Below are 23,641 nucleotides of genomic sequence, written 5' to 3' on the forward strand. Positions count from 1 at the left end.
TTGTGGGGCGATGAAAATATCCTGGAATTAGTGATGATGGTTTAATAATCTCATACATATACTTGAAACCACTGAATTGCACACTTTCAAAGGGTAGATTTTATGGCATGTAAATTATATATCGATTTTTTAAACCCACAGTTAGATACTTCACACCCGCCAGGATGATTAAGACCGAAAAGACAATGACGGGTGTTGACAAGATGTTGAGAATCGAACCCTGATTCATTGTTGGTGGGCTTGTAAAATGGTGTAGCCACTTGGGAAAACAAGTTTTTTGACAGTTTTTCCAAATGTTAAATATAGAGTTAAACCATGTAACTCAGGAGTTCCACTTTTAGGTGCTGGCCCAAGAGAAATGAAAACATACATCAACACAAAGCCACTTCATTTAATAGCCCAAAGCTGAATCAGTGAAATACTACTCAGCAATAAAAAGGTTAGGGAACTCCTAATTCATGGAACAACGCGAATGGAACTCAGAAACATCGTGCTAAGTGGGAGCTAGGAACCGCCGACGACATGGTCTATGATTCCATGTGTATGAAGGTTCTAGGAAAAGCAAAGCTAGACGGCAGACCGATGGTTGTCTGCAGTGGCGATGGAAGTGAATGGCAAGTTGACCACAAACAAGGGAATTTTTTTTGTGGTGATGGAAAATGTTCCAAAACTGGACTATGGTGATTGGTTCCACAACTATTTAAGTTTACTAAGACTCATTGAATTCATTGTACACTTTAAATGGGTGGATTCTATGGTAGGTAATTTTTAACTCAAAAACCTGTTTTTAAAAAATTCAACAGTCTGTCTAGGTCTCTGGGTATATTTGAATCAGAAAAAACACACACACCAACAAACCTTTCTTTCTCCTCACTGTAGACCCGTCCTCCCACCGACTTGAGCTTTAACTTCGATGCCAACAAGCAACAAAGACAGCTTATTGCAGAACTGGAAAACAAGAACAGGTAAGAGAGCAGGGGCTGAGCCCGTTGCTGAAGTCCAAGATGGTCACGGGAGTATCTGATTCTCGTTTTCCTTGCAGACTAGATGGCTTTGGACCACAACGGAAGTCCCCACCTCAGGGACTATAGGCCAGCCCACGCCCAGTAAATTCCCTGGACACTACCTTGCGTATCTGCATGGTGTCCCTTGTGCTGGTCCAAAAGCCTGCTCGCCTGCCCTCGGAGATTCTTCCCAGCGCCTTCTCCATTCATAGCTGAGTCCCCGGGGGCTCATGGTTTCTTTCTTCACTCCCAGCAGCCTTGTACTCGATCCAGTCATCTTGTTTTGGCTGATTAGGCTGCATGTGACCATCTGGTCTTTTAAAGGCTTGGAGACTGGACAACACACCATTCATTATGCACTGAAAGGTAGAAACCAGGCCCAAGAGATTGGACGTAACATAACAGGCATCGGTAGAAGCAGCTGTCCATCTCTTGGGGGTCAGAGGAGGACTTGGGGGAGTTAGCACAGTCCTCTTGTCCTTTCCGTAGAGCAGTGGTCGGCAAACTCATTAGTCAACAGAGCCAAATATCAACAGTACTTCTTCAAAATAGACTCGCCGAGGCCGAAAACCGACTTCTGCGCATGGGCCACGAAGTTTCAATCGCACTGTACATGCGCCCGCACGTGGTATTTTGTGGAAGAGCCACACTCAAGGGGCCAAAGAGCCACATGTGGCTTGTGAGCCGCAGTTTGCCGACCACGGCCCTAGAGAGGGGCAGAATATTGTGGTCATTTTCCTTCTGTGGGGAGTTCTTCAAGCTCTTGAGTATTTTTATGGCTTTTTCTACCACAAAGCATTGTTTCCTTAAGTAAGTGTCAAGTGCCACAGAATTAGGAGGGTGACGTTTCACATCCTGGTCATTTGGAAGCCATCAGAGTGAGACTGGTGGAGGCTGCACCACTGGAGTGAAGCCTTTCCGCAGGAGAGGGGGCTGTGACGGCCTGTGTGGCATCTCCCTCTCTGCACCCCCTCTAGAGAGATCCTGCAGGAGATCCAGCGTCTCCGCCTGGAGCACGAGCAGGCCTCCCAGCCCACCCCTGAGAAGGCCCAGCAGAACCCCACGCTGCTGGCAGAGCTGCGGCTGCTGCGGTAAGTGGGGGTGCCGCGTCGGCGACAATCTGCCTGGGTGGGAGTTTATGTCCCAGGGGACCACATTAGTGAGGTAGGGCCCGTTTATCGGAACAGTTAGTCACGTTAGAGCAGACACCGCACAGTCCGCTCTTTCTGTGGCTGCTTCCGATGCTTGCACATGAAGGAGTGAACAACATTCGGCAGGGCTGGGATGGCTGTGAGTCCTAAATGTTTGGGGTCTGTTTAGGGAAAAGTAAATCACCCGGAGGTCCAGACCTAAGAGGGAAGAGGAGGAGGGGTGCTAGCGATGGACAGGATTGAAGGTGGGGTCTGGGGCTGGGCTCTCCATAAACTACATGACACACACGTGTAATTAAAACTTTTCTAACAGCCGCAGTGAGAAACTAAAAGGAAGTAGATGTCGTTCATTTTAATACTGTCTTTTACTTGACCTGATACAGCCAAAATATTATCATTTCCACATTTAATCGACGCTGAAAAAATAGTAATGAAATATTTTACTTTCTTTTGTCCACACTAAAAATTTGAATCGTGTGTGTGTGTGTGTGTGTGTGTGTGTGTGTGTGTGGCACTTCCAGTGCATCTCAGTGCAGACCAGCCATGTTTCAAGTGCTGAGTCGGCACTGTGGCTCCTGGCTGCCATATTGGAGAGCCAAGGTCTAGACTGTGCAGGGCAAGAGTCAGTGATGCTAGAAATTCTATTGAGCTGATGGCATCGGATGATGAAATGAATACAGCTTTCCTTTGAGCAGGATTGCAAACTTCACTAAACACCTTCATAGTCATTATCTTAATTGTTCCTCAAGATATTGATGTTACTGATTATCAGTCCCATTTTACAGAACAGAAAATGGAGGCTCAGACAGGTTAAGTGTCGTGATCAAGGCTGCATATTAGTAAGTGATGGGCCTCAGTCCTGCACTGCTTTTTCCTCACCATAGTAGATGAAATCGGGATTAGTCAGGCTGAGAGACGTGTGTGTGTGTGACGTAAGGAGCACTTGGAGAAAGTGGGAGAAGTGAGAATAGAAAGATGGACACAAAAATTTCCAGAAAAGAATTATCTGAATTGGGTGACTTAATAGAATATAGTATATAAACAGGAAAGTATGAAAGAGGACGGAGTTTTTCAGCTATGACAACTGGAATGGAAAAGTGAGAGACAAGGAAGTTGGGAAAGAGAACCAAGGAGGAGGAAAATCTTAAGTTTCATTTTGGACATACTGAGCTAGAGTTGACGTGAAGCTGTCCTCAGGGAGCAGAGTTCTCTTAGACACAGTCCTCCTGAGTCCGTCGCGCTTCTAGCACCTGCTGTCTGGTGCTGGCAGCCCCGACTACTGAACCTGTCTTCCCTGCGCAGTTTTTACACCTTTTCTCCACTATTCATTTAAACTTGGACTGGTTCTCTGTATTTCTCTAAAGGAGGTATTTGACTTCCTGATGAAGAATTTTTTCAATTACTTTAATAATTAAACTTTTCCTCTGCTTGGCCATGTATACTTTCCAGAGCACGTTTACCTGCTGTTCTCACAATGGTAAAGCGGGCAAAATAGATACATAATTCCTTTATACATAAGGCATCAGAGGTTAAATGAGTTGTTCGGCATCTCAGACACTCGTAAGTAGCAGAACCGGGTTCAAAAGTGATGCTACCTGGCCTTAGGCCCTTTCTCCTGAGTTCCGTTTCTGATGGGCCGTTCCTCTTGGCCAGGCAAAGGAAAGACGAGCTGGAGCAGCGGATGTCGGCTCTGCAGGAGAGCAGGCGGGAGCTGATGGTTCAGCTGGAGGGGCTCATGAAGCTACTGAAGGTAAGAGCCTGCTCTCGGGCTCCTCCCGCCCCCACCTGCCCTGTCCACCTCCCACCACAGTGCAGCTCGGCCTCCCCTGTGAGGTCGATGTCGAACAGGAGGAGGCGAGAGGCTTACATGCTGCGGCCTAGTCCCAGTTTCCAGGTTAACCCTCCATAACGGCAGTCGAATTCCGTGTAACAGTCACCTACGTCAGCGTAAAGCCCGACTGCGAAAGAAAAAGTTAGTAACCGGGGCCAGGGCGATGTCCTGGAATAGTTGCTTTTATGAATGTTCACAAATGGCAGATTGGCTGTGGAGAAGTGAATATTCCCCAACTGTTTGAAGTTTCTTTTAAGACAAATATTCAGATATTCCTCCTACAAATAGTAGGTGTCCCTTTTTAGTGAGTGTTGCAGAAGCACACCAATCTTATCGAACCAACTCTAATCAATCACTGTATTGGGAGGAATAAAGTAGCATGTTAGCTCTAGGTTTGGTGACTTGGGGCTTGAATAAGTCTGGAATAATTCAGGTCTCACTATCTATTTTTGTTGAAGACTACAGTACAACCCCTACACCCCACAGCAGAGCAAGGCACGCTTGGCATGGCAGTGCCCTCACCGGGGCAGTGTTATTGGCACCGAAAGAAGTGTTTGCCCAGCTGTGCAGCAGCGGTGCCAGACACATTCGTTCACGCTGCTCACTCCCAAGGTCTGTGCCCTGAAACCGCTGTGTTTTGTGATAGACAAAGTCAGCAGCCCGAGTGGAAACAGCAAAATGTGGAGGACCTCAAAGCAGACTGAGGGGTGGATTTAATCCTGTGATAAGGGGAGTCTCTGAAGGTTTTGAAAAAAATAGGAAACTATGCAGATGGGTGAGAAAGGGGAGAAACTAAAGGACAACAGGAGACTCGAGACCACCCAGGTCCGAAGTGACCAGGGACCCGACCAGGCGGCAGCCCTGGGAAATCACCTGGGAACATGCCAGCTGCTCGTCAGCTCCTCCGTCCTAAGCCCGTCCCTAGAGATGAAGCTGGTGGCGTTAGCAGCTCGGGCAGATGCGTTTGGCTTGCTCAGGACAGTCACTTCTTTTAGTCTTGAGTTCCGTTTGCGTCTCGCTTTGATCCTGGATGTTGGGGTTGTTTTTGCCTAGACATGTTTCTACATTATCCCTGTTGACAGGGTTTCTCCTGCGAAATGTTTGAAGTCTAAATGGGTCTCGTTTCAAGAAAACCTTATGCATAAAACCTGGCCCAGATCCCTGCAATAATTGTCAGGTATGCAGCTAAGCAACCCGTCAGCCACTCAGCACAGCAGAGATGTTGGCCTGTGGAACATCTGTGCCCTTGGGGGCTTTGGGAGCCCTGCCACTGGAAGGTTGGTCCACCAGTAGGTCAGGAGATGACAGCGCCTCTCCCCCTCACTCCTTCCCTGTGTCAAACCTCCCTTTCAGAAAGATGCTCTCAGACGCAGCCCAGGCAGATGGGAAGGTACCCCAGGCTGATCTTTTTTAAAAGGTGAAAGGGTTACACAAGCGAAGGGAAGTCACGATGAATTCCCTCCAAGTACCACTGTGCACTTTCCCGTCAGCTGGTTGCCCTCAGGGTTCCTCACTGAGGGCTCCCGGCACAGAGCCCCGCGTGCATTGCTGTGACCTTGTGTCCAGCTCTGAGGCTTGTGTTCTGGGCTAAGCAGGATGTGCTGACGCCTGGCGCTCTGACCCTGCACTTCTCGCTGTTGGCCGACAGTCACAATTCCAGTAGAACGAGCGGGACCCTGCTGCCCGTTGTGTAGGGTCCCCTGTCAGGTTCTTAAACACCCTATCGTTTACCCACCTGCCAGGCCGAGCCGTTCAGACGGGAGGAGGAAGTTGCAGACACACCAGGGGTGTTGTCTTTGTATCCACTGATGAGAATTCACAGTTGAAGTCTCATTTCTTTCGTGTCCAGCTTCCGAGAAGGACTGCAGTCTTAATTTGCGCATTACGTACACTCCTGAAAGGTCATGCGTAGGAATCAGCGGCTTCTATTAAAATTTCAAAGATGTTTTCCTACTATTAAAAAATACATATTCACCAATGCGCCCTGGAAGTGCCCTTTGCCGTTCTGATTTTAATTTCAAAGGACCGTCCAGCTTTCATTGATTTCAGCCTGCTGGCATTTAATTCTCTCATAAAACAGCTGTAAGCAGTTAGTCAGATGGACAGTCAGCCCCCTGCTCTGGGATGCTCATCAGTTAAAACCCACCTCGCAAGCTTCCACCCCACAGGGAGTTCTTCCTCCCCTTTCCTGAAATATTATGTACTTTGAGAGAAGCATGCACCCCTGTATATGAATTCATTTAACAAAAATCTTAAATCCTTTTTTTGGGGGGAGGAAGGCTGGGTAAAAATTAATCATACATTTATTTAATAAAAAAAAAAGTATTGAAATCCTTAGTGCTGTGTTTAGGTATTTGGCGTTAATGGTGAATAAGACTCAATTCCTGTCACTAAGGAGTATCAGGGACCTTATTGTTTTGGTATTTTAATGACATAATGTGGAGGACACTCAGGTACCCATGTTTCAGACTGTATCTTTCCCTTACATCCCCCCCACCCCAGTTAATGAGTATATCGGTAACCTCTGCCTCAAACTTCTGTAATCTAGAAATGGTTATGTGTTGATGTTTCCATTTCTAAATCACGTTCCCAATAATTTTCTACCCCATTTTCCATTATTGCTTTTGAAACAGATGTACCAGATGAATTCTGCAGTTTTGAATTTGGAAGTGAGGTTTTGAATATAAATTTTTCTTTTTCTTTTTTTAAATAATTTTTATTTCTTGAAGTATTACAAAGAGTATTACATATGTCTCCTTCCCCCCCCCTTGACATTCCCCCAACCCCTACCCCCTAGTGTCTTGTGTCCATTGGTTATTCTTATATGCATGCATATAAGTCGTTCGGTTGATCTCTTAACCACCGCCCCCCAAACCCTCCCCAGGCTTCCCACTGTAGTTTGACAGTCTGTTCAATGCGGCTCTGCCTCTGCATCTACCCCTGTTCATCAGTCTATACTGGTCCCCATTATCTGCCCCAACCTCACTGGAGCCGTCCCAACCTCACTGGGGCCGTTTTGTCCTCACCAGGGCCATCTTTACCTCATTGGGGCCGTCCCGACCTCACTGGGGCCGTCCCTACCTCCTCGGGGCTATCCCTACCTCACTGGGGCCGTTCCCACCTCACTGGGGCCGTCCCAACCTCACCAGGGTCGTTTCGGCGAATATAAATTTTTCTATAGATGACTACAGTGGCTGTGGCGTTTCACTGGCCACCCAGCCAGACTCTCCCTGTGTGAGAGTCTCACATGTCTTAGGTAACACAGCAGCTCTAGGTGTCCGTTTTATAACGAAGGTGTTATTGCCCCTTTAAATCAAGTTGGCTTCTATGCCTTGTCATCAGCCAGTGTTTACTGACACTAACTGACCCATCGATAACAGAAATGTTCTAAGACCTTATATCTGGCCTGTTTTCTGTGTTGACAGAGCCTTCAAGGCTTTATCTGAATGACTTTTGTGAGTTTAAATCATACAACACTGTCCTAAGTAACACTTTGCCGAAGTCCACCCTCTCCCGACCCCAGTGCTCAGGGGCGGCCTCTCAGCCCTGAACACACCGCCCCATCCTCGCCTGACAGATTTTCATGGTTTCATGTCTTTGGACAAACTACACACCATGGTCACCACGTGTGCACAGGAAGCATTGCTTTGTGAGACGTCCCTGTTCTGCTGAACCAAAGCGACGTTTGCCCCAGTCCCAAACCTGGAGAAACACTGAGAAGAGGGAGTGTCTTAGGAATAGTTCTAAGAAATTACATGCTGGTCTTTTGCCCTCAGGTGCAATGTCAGCCTCTAAGGCAGCGGTTCTCAACCTGTGGGTCGCGACCCCTTGGGCGGTCGAACGACCCTTTCACAGGGGTCGCCTAAGACCATCCTGCATATCAGATATTTACATTACGATTCATCACAGTAGCAACATGACAGTGATGAAGTAGCAACGACAATAATTTTATGGTTGGGTCACAACATTGCCCCATCCCTCCCTCACCATCTCAATTTCCATTTCAACACTTAATGCCCGTAAAACTCTACATTTTAAAATTGTTTTCTAACTCTCCTAGAGCTACTTGCCTTACCCGCCCGCCCCGGGAAGCCTGGCTAGGAAGGGAGAGGGTTTCCTACCTGCAAAACTGGAACCCCTCCTAATGAGAGCCACGACTGCCAGACGCAAAAGCTTCAAGACCCAGCCTCTCAGGCCGACTAGGCTCCTGCTCGGGGCCGCTCTGCCCGGCTCCTGTGAGTGTAGGTTTGGCCGGCATCTCGCACCGGCTTTGATTATGAGAACATCTTCCTGGGCTGAGTTGGACATTTTTTGGTGCCCGTTTAATTTCTAGTCCACGTTTTTCCCTTGCAGGAATAAAATTATTTTCTCCAAATTTGTACTTACTCTCCCTTTTGTAATTTCTTGGCTTTACTGAAGCCCTCCTTGCCATTGCACCCAGATCTGCACACTGAGAAGCCCTCATCCTTCCCTAAGACTTCCTCCGTATGTTCAGTCAAGTCTGCTTGGCCCGACCGGCATGGCTCAGTGGTTGAGTGACAACCTGTGAACCAGGAGATCATGGTTCAATCCCTGGTCAGAGCACATGCCCGGTTGTGGGCTCAGTCCCCAGTAGGGGGCATGCAAGAGGCAGCCAATCAATGACTCTCTCTCATCATTGATGTTTTATATCTCTCTTCCTTCTTCTCTAAAATCAATAAAAATGTATATATTTTTAAAAAGACTGCCTGGATGGATCCAATTTAAATAGAACCAATGCAACAGCTTGTAGATGTGTCTACCTGGGCCAAAGAGCAGAGGCCCCCTGACCACAGTTACCCACCATGAGGCACAGAAAGGAAGCGAAGACATCCATTAAAGGACAGCGTCCCTGAGGAACAGTGGGCTGAGGAGAGAGGAAGGTGGAAGTGCGTATCTCTCTTCCCTGTGCGTCTTCCTATAGCGCCTGCTGGTGCATTCTGATAGGGTAGTTAGCAGGTGCCTGCTCTGCGCGCCATCACTGCGAGGCTGTAAAAGACAGACCATCTCGTGACTCCAGAGCCTTATGCGTAAGAAGTACTAAGTGAATCCTCATTGAGCTAATGAAACAGTGAGGTCTCAGGGCCCTAAAGCAGTTCCCAGTGTCCTACGGGGATGGGGGTGCACGTGCATCTTTGAAAAAACCCCAAAGCAGCCCAAAAGCACGTGGAGGGGAGGGGACTACGTTGGAGATGAATCCATGGATATGTGGATCGCTAGCTAAGGAAGTTCTTAGAGCCGTGGTTCTCAAACTAGCCATCATCGAATCAGTGTGCTCATTAAATGCATTGTCGTGCCCCACACCCAAGACTTTTGATCCAGTTTGTCTGGGGTGGGGTCCAGAATCTGCGTCTCTGACAGGTTTTCAGGTGCTGCTGCTGCTCCTGGTCTGTATCCCACACTTTGAGGACCGCCACCGGGATAACTGTGCCTCAACACCTATGAATACTCTGAAGGGTGAAATAGATGATTGGGCTTTCGAGTCATGGTTGAGCTGCTGCTTTCGGCTTACCCTAAACAGTTAAATGTTGGGCAAGTCAAGCGCCCTGAGTCTTTTTGATGCGTACAATGAAGACTTGGACTAGATGGTTTCTGAGGTTCTTTCTTTGCGACTCTAGAAGTTCCCGTTTAACGAGCCGGGTGGGGCAGAGGCCAGCCCTTGGCTCTGTCAGCTGATGATGTGCTGTGGTGGTCAGGGCTCTGATCTCCGAGCCCATGGGCCTGGCCTGATGGGCCCTGTCCTGTCATTTCTTCCAAATGTTTGTGGTGATGGGCATTAATCTCTCTCCTTTTCCTCTACCTTTTTTGTTGTTTTCACCGCCTCTAGGAGGAAGAGCAAAAGCAGGCAGTAAGTGAACTTCAGAACGCTCCGTGTGGTTCGTGCTCCTTTTGCATGTTCTCCTCCACCTCATGTAACTGGCCTAGACGTCCCCTCTCCTCCCTGCACAAGGTCTTACGATGTGTAGAACCGTCGCGTTCTCTCCTCGGTGTTGTACAGTGGCCTGAAAGTTCCCATCGCGTTTTCCCAGTCGAGCATGTTCTTGTTTGAAGCGAGAGCCCGTTGCACAGTTTTTCAGAGTACACGCCTGCGTGTTTGAGAATGCATGACCGTCCAGGCCACAGTTGCATTTTCCTGCTCTTGCTTTCTCTGCTGCTTCCTGTCTGGAGTGACTTTAATTGCTTGACACAACTGGTGGAGTGGTGGGGGTGACCTCAGGTCCAAGCACTGTGGGCATGGAAATGAGTTCTGGTGATAACTTCAGATGTGCTTTAGTCTCGCACAGGCTTCTGGGCGCTGCCGCTGCAGTCGCCTCTTAACCAAGCCACCCATGACAACGAAGGGGCTGATGACGCTGTGAGTTCCTGTTCACAGCCCACTCCAGAGGGAGCTCTGGTTTCTCGGCTGGCGGCCGGGCATGGTGTTCCGGGGAGGTTTATGTCTGTTTTTATTTATCCTGATAGCCACGAACCCACACAAGAAAATCAATTGAGAGCCTGTTCGCAATAGTAGCGCCATATGTTTATGTAACATAGTAAGGTTTTCAAAGCATCTATCTTTTACATAAGCTAAAGCTGATTTTTAATTTACCTCGGGGCTTTTTTTAAAAGAGAATTGTGAAAAGTTTAATTCAGAAATTTTAATTATTTCTTTTTTCAAAAAACAAATCTATCCATGTTTCAGATTAAGAATGGGAATATAAAACATCATGATTTGTATTTTTTATAGTTAGGAGAGCAGCGGACATACAGAATAAAGAGGAGAGGAAAGGAAGGAAAAGATAAGAAAGGAGTGACAGAGAGACAGACTGTCAGAAAGAGAGCAGAACAGGAAAGAACCCAGAAATCTCAGTGGCTTTAATGTGAAGTTGTCGTGGGTTTGTTTTTCTTCATTGACACCGTTTCTTGCTGATCTATGGCTCTTCCATGTAAATAGATACATTGGCATGGGCAAGGCAGGAGAAGACCAGGAAGGTATGCCAAGTGCAGCCGTTTAAGGCATCTCCTGGAAGTGCCACACATCATTTCCGCTCCATTTCACTGGCCAAAGCAAGTCACATGACCTCCAGTTTGCTTGGCAGAAGCAGAGAAGCGGGACTATCCTTCCTGCTCCCTCTCCACTCCCTCCCTGACAGTCTCATCCCCTTGCTGTCTATCGACTGTACGCTTCCTGCTGATACGGGGCATCACCTCACCTGTGGTTGCTGACCACCAGTGTTCCCCTCCTTCTCTTCACCGGTCTACACCTCAGAGATACACTTTACAGTTAAAACCACTTGCTGGGAATGTTCCAGCAATTCACCCAGACTAACTCTTTCTAAATGTGCCAGCTCAGAGTGCAGCACATTCTTGGGAGCACCCTACACCTTCCTGATAACTCTCTCTCAGAAGGGCAGGCATTATGGGTATTTATTTTAATGGTAGCAGTAGTACCTCCAATAGACATTTCATTTTAAAAAATTGTATGGATTACCGTGTAATCGAAGAACCAGAAATCAATACTACTGTTGTATTATTTCTAAGGCCAATTTAAAGCTGACCTTGGGCAGAGAAGGGATTAAATCACATGTTCATTTCAGTGACCTTGGATTCTCTGTAAGAACATTATCCCCTTGAAGTTGGCACAATGAGAAGCTAGACCCAGACTGCTGAAGCCTCCCACTCACAGGCCTCTTGTGCGTACATCTTGGGAGTTCTCCATGGCCAAGGTCCTGAGTTCGAGAGCTAGTCCTCACGGTCTTAAAGGACTGGCATGTCCTTTTGTGACTTTGAAACCCTCTAGTCCTCACTTCATTGTCTGCACTTTCTTCCAGCAACCAATCATCTGCCTTCCACTTTTCCAGATAAACGAATGCACCCTATGAAAAGGGCACTGGCTGCTTCCATGAAGCCCACTCCTGTGGCTTGTCTCTGGGAGCCTTGGCCACGCATCCCACAGGAGGACAGGAATGCCCGGTGCTGTCTTTCTGATAGACCTCAACCTACCATCCTGTCTTGACATGGGATTGGACCTCTGACCCTACACTTTGAGGGTGTCTGTAGGCATTGCCTCAAATCCTGGTGCTGTACCAATGTCTGGGGTTTCATAGCGGACCTCAGGCTGGTTCTGATGTCCCGTATTAGCAACAAGGCTAAGGTAGGGACCTAGCGTCCTTAACTGAAATGAACATCTGCTTACTTCCAGCTGAAGGAAGCATGTGATGGAAGGGTACGATAGATTATTTTACACTCGTCTCCATTTGCTGCTAATCATAATTTGGCAAGTGGAATGAATTACTCTCATCTGGAGCTGTAGTATAGATGTCCCAGCACTTAAAAAAAGAAAGCGAGATGGAGGGAGGGAGGGGCATGTTTTCTAAAATTAGAGGCAATGCAGAGAGAGTTTACTGCAGCTAAAGTGGTACCTTTAATAAGAATCCATACCAGCTCACCACTGCTCTACAAAGCTGGCTAACCACAAATCCTTCGGTGCTTTTATTACTATATATTCTTTTTAACTTCAGAATCTATAACATCCACTAGTTAAACATTGCTTTCAGGATTCATATTTCCACTCCTACATGTAACCAGCTCAGCCCTCAGGAAACCAAGAGAGGATCTAGGGGCCTCTCGGGCCTGTAGCTGCCCCCCGGGCCGTCTCCCAAATGTGCAGAAGAGACCAGTTGATTGTTGGGCCCCGTGAGAGTTCTAACCTGTCTGAGGTGACTGGTGGCCTGCCCTTCCTTGCAGAGCAGCTCACCACCTGGGAAAAGTAGCCCTGGACAGGCCACCTCTGTAGGACCTCATGACCCTGAGTCACCCTCAGGCAGGTTCCTTATCCTCAGCACTATGGACGTGTGGAGCCGGAGGACGTGTGGGGGACGGGGGCTGTTTTCTGCATTGTTGGATATTTAGAAGCATCCTTGACTTCTACCTCCTAAATTCTAGTGCTGGCCACCCCTACCCCCAGGTCCCTAGCAGCTAAGATGACCAATTAAGAAGCACTGCCCTGAGCCCAGAGAACCTTTCCTGGTGACACCACGGTGAGCCCCCAGGCATTCCCAGAATCCCTTGTTCTGAGGTGGGATGGATGACAGAAGATTCCCAGGCACCTTCCCGCACAGGCCGCTCCTCTGCACGTCTCCTGCTGTGTGGGTGTCACTGCCGGCTCTCCCTACGTGCGCGCGCTCTCCCAGGCTCTGCTCTTCCTACACAGTCGTCCAGTCCAGTCAGTGTTTTCTCCAAATGCTGGCTTATATCTCTTCTTTCAGTTCCCATCACCATTCTTCGTTCCAGCCTTCATCATCTGTCACCCGGTCCATGGGGAAAGCCTCCCAATAAGCCTCTTTGTCTCCTATCTCTTGCCTCCCAGCCCCTCCTTCACATTGTGCCAGATTCCTGAAGGCAGATCACGCTGCCCACATCATTCCCTCTGCCGCTGCCTAGAGCAGGTCAGCAAACTTTCGCTTGAAGGACTAGATCGTACATATTTTAGGCTTTGTAAGCCAAACCAGAGATATTATATAAGTACTTATATAACCATTTAAAGCCATTTCCAAATGTAAAGCCAGTCCGGCTGGTATGGCTCAGTTGGTTGAGCGTCTACCCAGAAGGTCACCGGTTCAATTCCTGGTCAGGGCACATGTCCATGTTGCGGGCTTGATCCCCAGTAGGGGGCATGTAGGAGGCAGCCAATCCATGTTTCTCTCTCATTGATATTTCTATCTCTCTCTCCTTCTCCCTTCCTCTCTCTGAAATCAATAAAAAAAATCTTTTAAAAAAGTAAAGGCATTGTTTCTTATGAACTACAAAGAAACAGGTGGTGAGCTGGATTTGGCCACGGGCCGTAGTTTGCCCACTCTGTGGCCCAGTAAGTAAACTTGATGGCCATGCATTACGGCCCTGCATGATTGTGGCCCGCACTTCTCTTTCCCGCCGCATAGCTTCGTGCTCCCCACACCACTCCTCATCCCCCATGCACAGCCTCCTCTCCGCCCAGGCACCTGTGTTCATGCTCTTGCCTCACCTGGATCGCCTTCCTGAGCCTTTTCTGCCTGTTGAAATTATACCCCTCAAGATGCGCTCAGATGCCACCTCTCATGTTCCAGGAGGTCAGGGTTAAACCCTCTCGTGTCTGTGCTGCTTTCTCTCTACCTCCGGGTGGGCACGGGTTTCCTCCTTCTCTGTATGCTGCTTGCATGCCCAACTGCCTCCAGAGCTCGTGAGCCTGCCGAGCGGAGACGTTGCCCCTTCATAGCCCCAGCACCTTGCAAAACAGAATAATGGCAGGTAGCACTCCGTGAGCTGGTGGGTGAAGCATTGGATGTTCTTCCTCACCAACATGTTAAAAGATTAATATCTCTCCATTTTACATATGAAGAATCGGAGGTGCCAGAGAGGTTAAGTTGCCCAAGATCACACAGCTAGTAAATGGCAGAGTTGGAATCCAAATCAGATAATTAACTGCAGAGCCTGGGCTCTGCCATGATATTATGTATAGCCAGGGACTCAGCAAAGAGTGGTAGTGTTGGAAAAGGATGCCATACCACACCATACAGGTTTGGCCTACCCATACGTGGCATTTAAATCTGTCTCATTGAGCCCTAGCTGGTTTGGCTCAGTGGATAGAGCGTTGGCCTGTGGACCAAAGGGTCCCAGGTTCGATTCCGATCAAGGGCATATGCCTTGATTGCAGGCACCTCCCCAGCACAGGCCCTGGTCAGGATGCATGCAGGAGGCAACCAATTGATGTGTTTCTCTCACATCAGTGTTTTTCTCTGTCTTTCCCTCTCTCTTCCACTCTCTCTAAAAGATGAATGGAAAGATATCCTCGAGTGAGGATTAAATAAATAAATAACCTTGACTCATTGAATTTGATGATATCACTGATAGGTTCTGGCTGCCTACAGGATCAGTGATTCAGCTGCCTGAATAAGGACCATGCTCTCCTGGGAGCCTGTTTTCTTGTTTCCAACATGCAGTCGGGGTGTCTGGTGTTCGCTTTATAGGGATTTTTCCCTAAAATGAAGTTCCTAATCATTTTGCTAAGAACTGGCTTTGAAATCCTGCAATGAGAACTAATGGGACACCATTTTCCAATAGAGCGGGACAAACTCGGAGAAACAAACAGAAAGAGGGTCGTTCTAGCCTTGGACTTTATGAGCTTCCCTCTCTGAAAGTTTACATTTCAGCTTTCCTTTGATCTTTGGGTTTATGGTGAGTTTTAATAGGTTGTTCTTTGTCTCAAGAGCTTAATATGCTCTCCTCTACCCCTTAGAAAGATAACCAGTCACCCTGCCCCCACCCCTTTAAGCCTTGGGGCAAGCCTTGTCTTCTATAATTTAGTTTGACTTGAATAGGGACAGAATCATGAAGGTCGAGGACCATAACTTTCCACTGGTTGCCAACAGTGCGATCACAGAACTTCCAGCAGCCCTGCGCTAGCTATTTCCTGTCTGCGGCCGCCTTCCCCACCAGCCACCGCAGGGAGGCAGGTTGTGCGATAGCGCCGCGTTTCCTGAGGTGGCGTGGGAACACATAGGTGTCAGCCCTCTGCGGAAGGACCTCAAGGCAGACTCTTTGGTGGCCATAACTTTCCGACAGACACGTTAGGTAAGTGTGTATTAACGGTGATGACGAGAAGAGAGACATCATAAGACTGTGCAGCCCTTCTCCCTGGTGTTTAGAGCCAGGCTTACCTTTAAATGCTACACTGCACTCAAGTGTTTGCTAAGACAGGAAGGTCTCCAGACATCTTTACCTGTGTTTTTTAAAATATATTTTTATCAGAGAGGAAGGGGGAGAGAGACGGGGGGGAGGGGGGCGGGGGGGCGGAGGGGGAGAGAGAGAGAGAGAAGCATAAATGATGAGAGAGAATCATTGATAAGCTACCTCCTGCACGCCCCATACTAGGGGTTGAGCCTGCAACCTGGGCATGTGCCTGACCAGGAATTGAACCATGACCTCCTGGTTCATAGGTCAACACTCAACCACTGAGCCACGCTGGCCAGGCCTTTACCTGTTTTAATTCACCCCAGAGCGAACCATGGCCTGCTGCTTTGCTCACTGCCATGCGATCGCCTCATCTCCTGCATCCTGCTCTCCACCAGCCGCTCGCTTCCACCCCTGCCCTGACTCCCAGCCTCCTAACTCTGGTCGTGTCAGGCAGGTATTTTCACGTCTTGCAGCAAGACAGCCAGTGCAGCATCAGATCAGCCTCTCTCTCCTTCTACTTCCGTGTTCGAGGAGTCAGCTGCATTTTCCTAGCAGAGCCAGCCAGCACCAGCTCAAAATAGCATGTGGGTGTTTTTCTCTTCACCTTTTCTCGAAGAAGAAAAATGTACTAAGTCCATTCCTTCTACCTCCCAGTTCTCTATACCTTTATGGCCGCCCCGCCTAGATTCCAGGCTTAGAGCTCCTTTCCCCCAAGGTTGTTTTTGGGTTTTCTGAGAGGGCCTCTGAAGATCGGCGGCAAAGAGGCCGGTCTGTTTAATTTAAATACACTGCAGCAAAATGAAGGTAATTGTCCACACAGGCCATCTGCTACCTGGCAGGTGTCCATGAGTCAGAGAGATAGAAATGGAGACTAAAGTGTCTCCTTCGGTTACCATGATAACCGCTCCGCTCAGAGTCTTAGTTGGGGGTGGGGGGGCGGGGGGGGGCGTGGAGGGAGGGTGTGCAGTTAGCTTGGCTACCAGGGCACCATCTCAGAATCAGCCTTGTGCCACAAGCCTCTCTGGGCTTGATTACCTGACTATAATGTGCACCAAAGAGATTTTTTTTAAAAATTCATTCCTGTTCCATAAGGAAAAAGAAGGGAATGCAGCCCTACTGTGTGCCAGGCACCATGCCGGGAATGCCTAAACATGGCCCAGAACAGCGCCCGTCATTTCCCACTAAGGCAGCGCCTTTCTCCCTGCGGCCGGCTCTCTCTGCCTCAGCGTGTGAGTCCCTGTCTCTGCCCAGGTGCCAGCTGTGGGGAAGGATCAGTGTCCTCAGGTCACCTTCTCTGGCATCCTCTGCACCTGTTGGCTCCAGTATTGGGTTTGTGTTCTAGACAAGAAGCCAAGTCGTAATTACGTTTCTCACATTCCTCACCCTTATTGGAAATGGACTCTCCTGTTGAAACTCATGGTGAGCTTCAGCAGTGAGAAGTCTTGACTGACCCGTGTTCCTTCTGGCTCAGAGACACTGTGCTGTGCTCCCTGTCTGCCTTGGTTCCTCCCAGCAGTTTGAGGCGATTAGAGGACCCTGGAACCAGCCTTAGCCTTTCTACTCATCTGCTTGTGACCTTATGACCTCAGTAGACCCCAGTCTCCTCAAATATGAAAATGAAGGTTGGGCTAAACCAGAGACTGTTTTCCTGGGGTCGTGAACCCTCTGAAGTTATAAGCATAATTTCTGCTATTTTCTTAGAACACGATGCATAGCTTTCTCAGGTTCTCCATTTTTGCTGACTCAGAAGTGAAAAGCCAGCAGACTAAGGAGCTTCTCAGATTATAACATGTCTCTAGCTCTGTATTTTCAGCAGAATTGTTTCCAACTACAAGGGACCTCTGTGTTCAGGGAGCCTGAGGTACAGGGCACTTACTGTGTGCAGTTAATGGTTAGACACGTGGGGGGCCTGTGCTGTATTCAGGCCTTTGTTGCAGGTTGTATTTCAATAAGATCCCACTGTCCTTGCATCAGGAAACCTTGACACACCAACTAGCACGTTGCAAAGCTTCCTTGCTTCCCAGGCTAACTGCCCCTCTCCTGGCAGCCGAAACTCAGAGGCACACGGTGGTTTTATACCCTCATTGGTTAGCCGATTCCCATCCCAGAGCCACCTGACTAGTTCCTCCACCTTTTCCAACTCTGTGTGGTTCTCAGGTTCCCCATAATCTCAAGGTCCCAGCTGTGATGCTCCCCCAGCCTCCTCCTGTGCCACTTCGTCTACATTGGTTTGCATGGAGTGCAGTGCTTGGCAGCCCCTGGGGAGGGCCTGCCCCTCTGAACGGAAAGCCCACCTGTGCTTTTGCGGCGAGGTGCCATTGCACGGCACAGTGCCCCGGCTTGACTTTCAGTGCTCCTCTGGCCCTGGCCTACTAAGAGGGCAAAGAATGACCAAACCTGACGCGGCTCACAGGCGGCTCTCAGCCTGTTGAGAGTGTTGCTCTGCCCTCAAGCACTGTCTCGAACCCCAGGAGCTTCATACTTGTGAAGGAGGCAGTGTGGTCCAGTGGGAGGGGCATGGCTTAGAAGTCAGGGGTCCTGGGTCTGTCTCTCTTGAAGTAGCCGCACCCTGCACAGTAGCCTCTCCCTGTACCTCCTCACAGCCTTCCTTTGCCTGAGGCCGACATGGGCATTGTCTCTGTTGTTGACTCCACTTGTGAGAAAAAGGTAATTTAATACAGGAAACGCCATTCTGTGACCCCGAGGTGGCTGCTGAGACCCTCGGAGGAGGATCCATCACCAGCATGTCATCGTGACCGAAGCAAAGCCATGATTACTTGGCGTTTCTGAGATGCGGTAACTTGGCGAAATCGTAGAAGCATGGAATTTTATGTCTGAAAAGCACTTCAGAGACCATCTCATTGATGCCTCTCAGTTTATAAATGAGAAGACTGAGCCCCATAAAAATCTCAGCGCATGTGCTGCAGTCAGAAGGAAAACCGAGGCCCCTGACTTCAAAGCCGCGCCTCTCCCACGGAATCACGCTGCTCCCTAAACTCTCCCCCAGGCGGGTGCGAGCCAGGTGCCGGCTCAGAGCCTGCAGCTTTTCCTCTTCTTCTGAGTCACTGACTTCGCAGCTGAGAATGTGCTGCGGGTCCTGTAACTATTGACGGAGTTAAAAGGTGGAGACTCCAGTGCCAGGACAAACTAATACTCGGGGACTTAGGCACACACTCAGATCCGAAAAGGCTTTCTTGATCAAAATGCTTACCTTTCTTCTCATCCCATTCATGGCCCTCTCTCCTGAGGTCTGTGTCCTCTCCGAGAGCCTGTCAGTCTGGTTTCTTATGCCCCCAGATTCTCAATCAGAAGTCCTCAGATGGGACTGATACAATATTGCATAAAGAAAAAGATGAGCCATCCCATATGGGTTACTATCACTGCATGATAAATTACCCCAAAACCTAATGGCTTAGAAGAACAAATATTTATTAACTCAGAGCTTCTGTGGGCCCTTAGCTGGGTCCTCACAAGCTGAGGGGCAGGACCTCTCACAAGACTGTCATCATCACCTCCAGGCTCAGCAACCTGCACTGTTGTTGGCAGGACTCCTCCGGGTTAATGGACTGAGGACCTCTGTTCAATGCGGCTGATGGTTGGAAGCCACGCTCAGCTCCTCGCCACGTGGGCCTTTCCACAGGGCAGCTCGCAAGATGACAGCTGGCTTCACCAGCGTGAAAAATCAGGAGAGAGCGAGACGGGGGGGGGGGGGGGGGGGGGGGGGTACGTTGGGGGGGGGGGCGAGGAGAGCAAAACAAGTCACAGTCTTTTATAACTGAGTCTCGGAAGTATCCCATTTCCCTGATTCATGAGAAGCAGCCACCGTGCCCAGCCTACGTTCAAGGGGAGGGGATCGCACAGGAGTGAGAGTAGAGGGCAGGGGGTCATTGAGGCCATCTCTGAGGTCTGCCCCCACATGCGCTTATCTGGTCAAAGCATTTCAGTGCAGCTCCGTCCATGACTGAGCGTGCGTACTCCCAGGAGATGATGGCCTGCTCTGCCTCCTCGGCAGGTGCTGGCCCACGTCTCACTGAGGGAGGTGGTTCGTACTCGCCGCATGCGCGATGCTGGGTTTCCCTCTGGGACGACAGGTACCCGTCATACAGTGAAGGGAGTTTGAGTTTCACAGGCCGCATACTCAGGCAAAAAAAAAAAAAAAGTGCTTTCTTTGTCTTCACTGGACTCGATTTCCCTCTGGAGTGCTCATTGTCTGAGCCGCACACTTGGTCTCGGCGTGTCCAGGCAAACTGAAGCTAGTCTTAGAGATTCTTCCCCATCCCGTGCCCGAGGTTGGCGCTGCGCCTTGGGGGCTTATGCTGGGTGCTGTTCTGTCAGCTCCAATTGGATCTCTGCTGAGGCCACATGTCCTTTGCTTGTGGGCAGGCCTGATTCTCAGGGGCAGCACTCCCTGCCCCGTGGCTGAGGCATCTACATTCATGGCTCCCCCAGCACCCAGGGTTCTCACACAATCTCATTGAGGTTCTAACTCTGTAATTGAGACAACTTTAGGCTCTTTGTCCCAGGGCATCAGCTAACGGGAAAGCCATCAGCTACTGGGGTGCATGGGGACCTTTCTTGAGGCCGCCCAAGCAACCCGGGCATCTACCTTTATTCTGGTCCCCTCAACCCTCGGAGGCCCAGGAAAGGCCTGGTTTTGCCAGTGCCCACCATGTCTGTGACCTCCCGCATCTCAAACTGCTGGCTCACAGCTCTTCCTGCACAGCCAGGCCTTTGCAGTGACTTTCTCTCCTTTTCTGCAGCTTCTCTCCCACTTTCCTTGTCTAATTTGGGTTGGGCTGAAACTACTGGATCTGGCTGTTTATAAGCACTTTCCAAAGTAGAATGGATTTTATGCTTTATTTCCCCCTGCTCCCATAAAAATGGCCAAAAAACAGGGGACGATGGTAATTATAGGGGAAAAGATAGCGGTGGTTCCACAAAAGACAATGACTAAACGATGATAATGTTATCTAGCCAAAACAGTATTCCTAAGGTGTATTTAAACTAGTATTAAAAGATATATACCCTGAAAAGTAAAGAATAATAAATGTTTTACAACCACTGACCAAAAAAAAAATAGAATATTTCACAAGATAGAGCATGTTTAATTGTCATTGGAAAATTATAAACGTTAAGCAGTAGTAAAAAGCGCAAAAAGAGGTTTTGTAGTGTTCCATTGCATTTGGATAAGCCACATGTTGTTAAGCCAGTCACCCGTCAGTGGACTTTTGGATCATTTCCACTTTTGGCCTATTAAACTGTTGTTAATGAACATTTGTGTACAAGTTTTTGGGTGACATATGTTTTCATTTCTCTTGGGTATATACTCAGGCGTAAAATTGCTGGGACATATGGTAAGTTTATGTTGAACATTTTAAGAAACTGCCACAGTGTTTTCCATAGTGGTTGTACCCTTTCGCAGTCCCGTCTGCAGTACACGAGGGTTCCAGGTTCCCGCAGCCCGTTCGTCTTTTTATTGTAGCTGTTCTAGTGGGTGAGGGGCGTCTCATTGTGATTGCAGTTCTCATTTCCCTCATCACTACTCGTATTGAGTATTTTTCATGTGGATGATTAGCCCATTTGTACATCTTTCTTTGGTGAAGTGTCTGTTCAAGTCTTTGTTTTGTAACTGGGTTGTTTGTCTTCTGATTCAGTTGTTAAGAGTTCGTTATGTGTCCTGAATTCAGGGAGTGGGGGGTTATTTTTGGTTTATATTTTGTGTTTCAGCTTTATGTAAGTATAATTGACATAAAATTGTAAGATACTTAAAGTATTCATTGTGGTAATTTGATATACATCATGAAGGGATTCCCCCATCTAGTTAATTAACAGACCCATCTATCTATATCTATATCTATATCTATATCTATATCTATATCTATATCTATATCTATATCTATATCTATATATATATATATATCTTTTTGCACGTGAGTATGAAATGTAAGTTCTACTCTCTTAGCAAATTTCTATTGTATAATACCATGTTATCAACTATAGTCTCCATATTATACTTTCGATCTTCAGACCTTACTACCTAATAACTGAAAGTTTGTACCCTTTTACCAACCTCTCCCTATTTTCCGCACCCATCAGCCCCTGGCAACCACTTTTCTCTTCTGTTTCTATGAATTTGACATATTTTAGATTCCAGGTCTAAGTGATACCGTGCAGTATTCATCGTGTTCCGTCTGAGTCATTTCATTTACATAATACGCTCAAGGTCCACCCATGTTATCACAAACAGCAGGACTTCCTTCTCCTCAGGCTGAGTAAGGTTCCCTTATATGTACACACCACATCATCTCTCTCCATGTAGGTTGTTTCCATATCTTAGCTATTGTGACTAATGCTGCAGTGAATATGGGGTATTGATGCCTTTTCAAGATCCCATTTTCATTTTATTTGCATATCTACCCGGAAGTGGAGTTGCTTTTAGGAACCTCCATACCAGTGATGGCGAACCTTTTGAGCTCGGCGTGTCAGCATTTTGAAAAACCCTAACTTAACTCTGGTGCCGTGTCACATATAGAAATTTTTTGATATTATCAACCAGAGTAAAACAAAGACTTATATTTTTGATATTTATTTTATATATTTAAATGCCATTTATTTTATATATTTAAATGCCATTTAACAAAGAAAAATCAACCAAAAAAATGAGTTCGCGTGTCATAGGTTCGCCATCACTGCTCCATACTGTTGTCCATAGTGGCTGCACCAAATTACATTCCCACCAGCAGTTCGCAGGGGTTCCCTTTTCTCCATGTCCTCACCCACACTTTACCTCTTATCTTTTTGATGATAATTTCTAACAGGGGTGAGGTGACATCTCACTGTGGTTTTGGTTTGTACTTCCCTGATGATTTATGATGTTGCTCACCTTTTCCTGTACCTGTTGGCCAGTTATTTATATTTATGTCTTCTTTGGAAAATGTCTGTTGAGTTGCCCTGCCCATTTTTTAATTGGATTGTTTGTTTTTTTGCTGTTAGGTTGTATGAGTTCTTTTAAAAAATATATATTTTATTGATATTTTACAGAGAGGAAGGGAGAGGTATAGAGAGTTACAAACATCAATGAGAGAGAGACATTGATCAGCTGCCTCCTGCACACTCCCCACTGGGGATGTGCCCGCAACCAAGGTACATGCCCTTGACCGGAATCGGACCTGGGACCCTTGAGTCTGCAGGCCGACGCTCTATCCACTGAGCCAAACTGGTTAGGGCTGTATGAGTTCTTTATATTTCTCAATATTAACTCATTATCATATGTAGTATATGACTGGCAGTTATTTTCTCTCATTCAAGTTGCCTTTTCATTTTGTTGATGGTTCCCTTTGCTGTGTGGAGCTTTTTCGTTTATGTCCCACTTGTCTATTTTTGCTCTTGTTGCCTTTGCTTTTGGTGTCAGATCCAAAAAAATTATTACAAATACCCACAAGTTCCTTGTCACATGTAATTTGCAAATGTTTTCCTCAGCATATGGCTCATCTTTTTGTTTTTCTTAGTAGGGTGTTTTTTTAATAATATTTTATTGAGATGTAATTTATATAACATACAGTTCACCCTGTTTCAGTGTTAATATATTCACAGAGTTGTACAACTATCATGACAACCAGTTTTAGAACAATTTATCACCCCCCGCAAAGCATCCCATACCCCTTAGCACTCTATTCCTCATTCCTTCCAAACCCCTCAGCCCCAGACAAACACTAATCTATTTTTTATCTCTGTGGGTCTGCCTGTTCTGGACATTTTATATCAATGGAATCAAACAATGGGTGGTTTTTTGTAACTGGCTTCTTTTACTTTGCGTATTTTCAAGGCTTCTCCATTTTGTAGCATGTATCAGCACTTTGTTTCTTTTTATTGTCAAATCATTTCATTCAAATCATCCATCAGTTGATGGATATTTTGATTGTTTCCACTTAGGGGTATTATGTATA

General features: G+C 47.6%; 1 protein-coding gene across 18 annotated transcripts in view; it reads left to right on the forward strand.

Moving 5' to 3' along the window:
* Window positions 1-23,641, forward strand: part of DTNB (dystrobrevin beta) — a 158,425-nt gene that overhangs the window by 121,667 nt on the left and 13,117 nt on the right. For 13 of the 18 annotated variants that reach the window (XM_036335153.1, XM_036335158.1, XM_036335155.1 and 10 more), the window contains 4 exons: window positions 880-965; window positions 1,982-2,095; window positions 3,809-3,905; window positions 9,832-9,852. In XM_036335153.1, the coding sequence (XP_036191046.1) occupies window positions 880-965; window positions 1,982-2,095; window positions 3,809-3,905; window positions 9,832-9,852 (318 nt within the window). The remainder of the gene's footprint in view (window positions 1-879; window positions 966-1,981; window positions 2,096-3,808; window positions 3,906-9,831; window positions 9,853-23,641) is intronic. The other 5 variants (XM_036335151.1, XM_036335156.1, XM_036335166.1 and 2 more) reach the window with 1 other exon arrangement.

This window comes from Myotis myotis, unplaced genomic scaffold (genome assembly GCF_014108235.1).
Source record: "Myotis myotis isolate mMyoMyo1 unplaced genomic scaffold, mMyoMyo1.p scaffold_m19_p_14, whole genome shotgun sequence".
Taxonomy (NCBI): Eukaryota; Metazoa; Chordata; class Mammalia; order Chiroptera; family Vespertilionidae; genus Myotis; species Myotis myotis.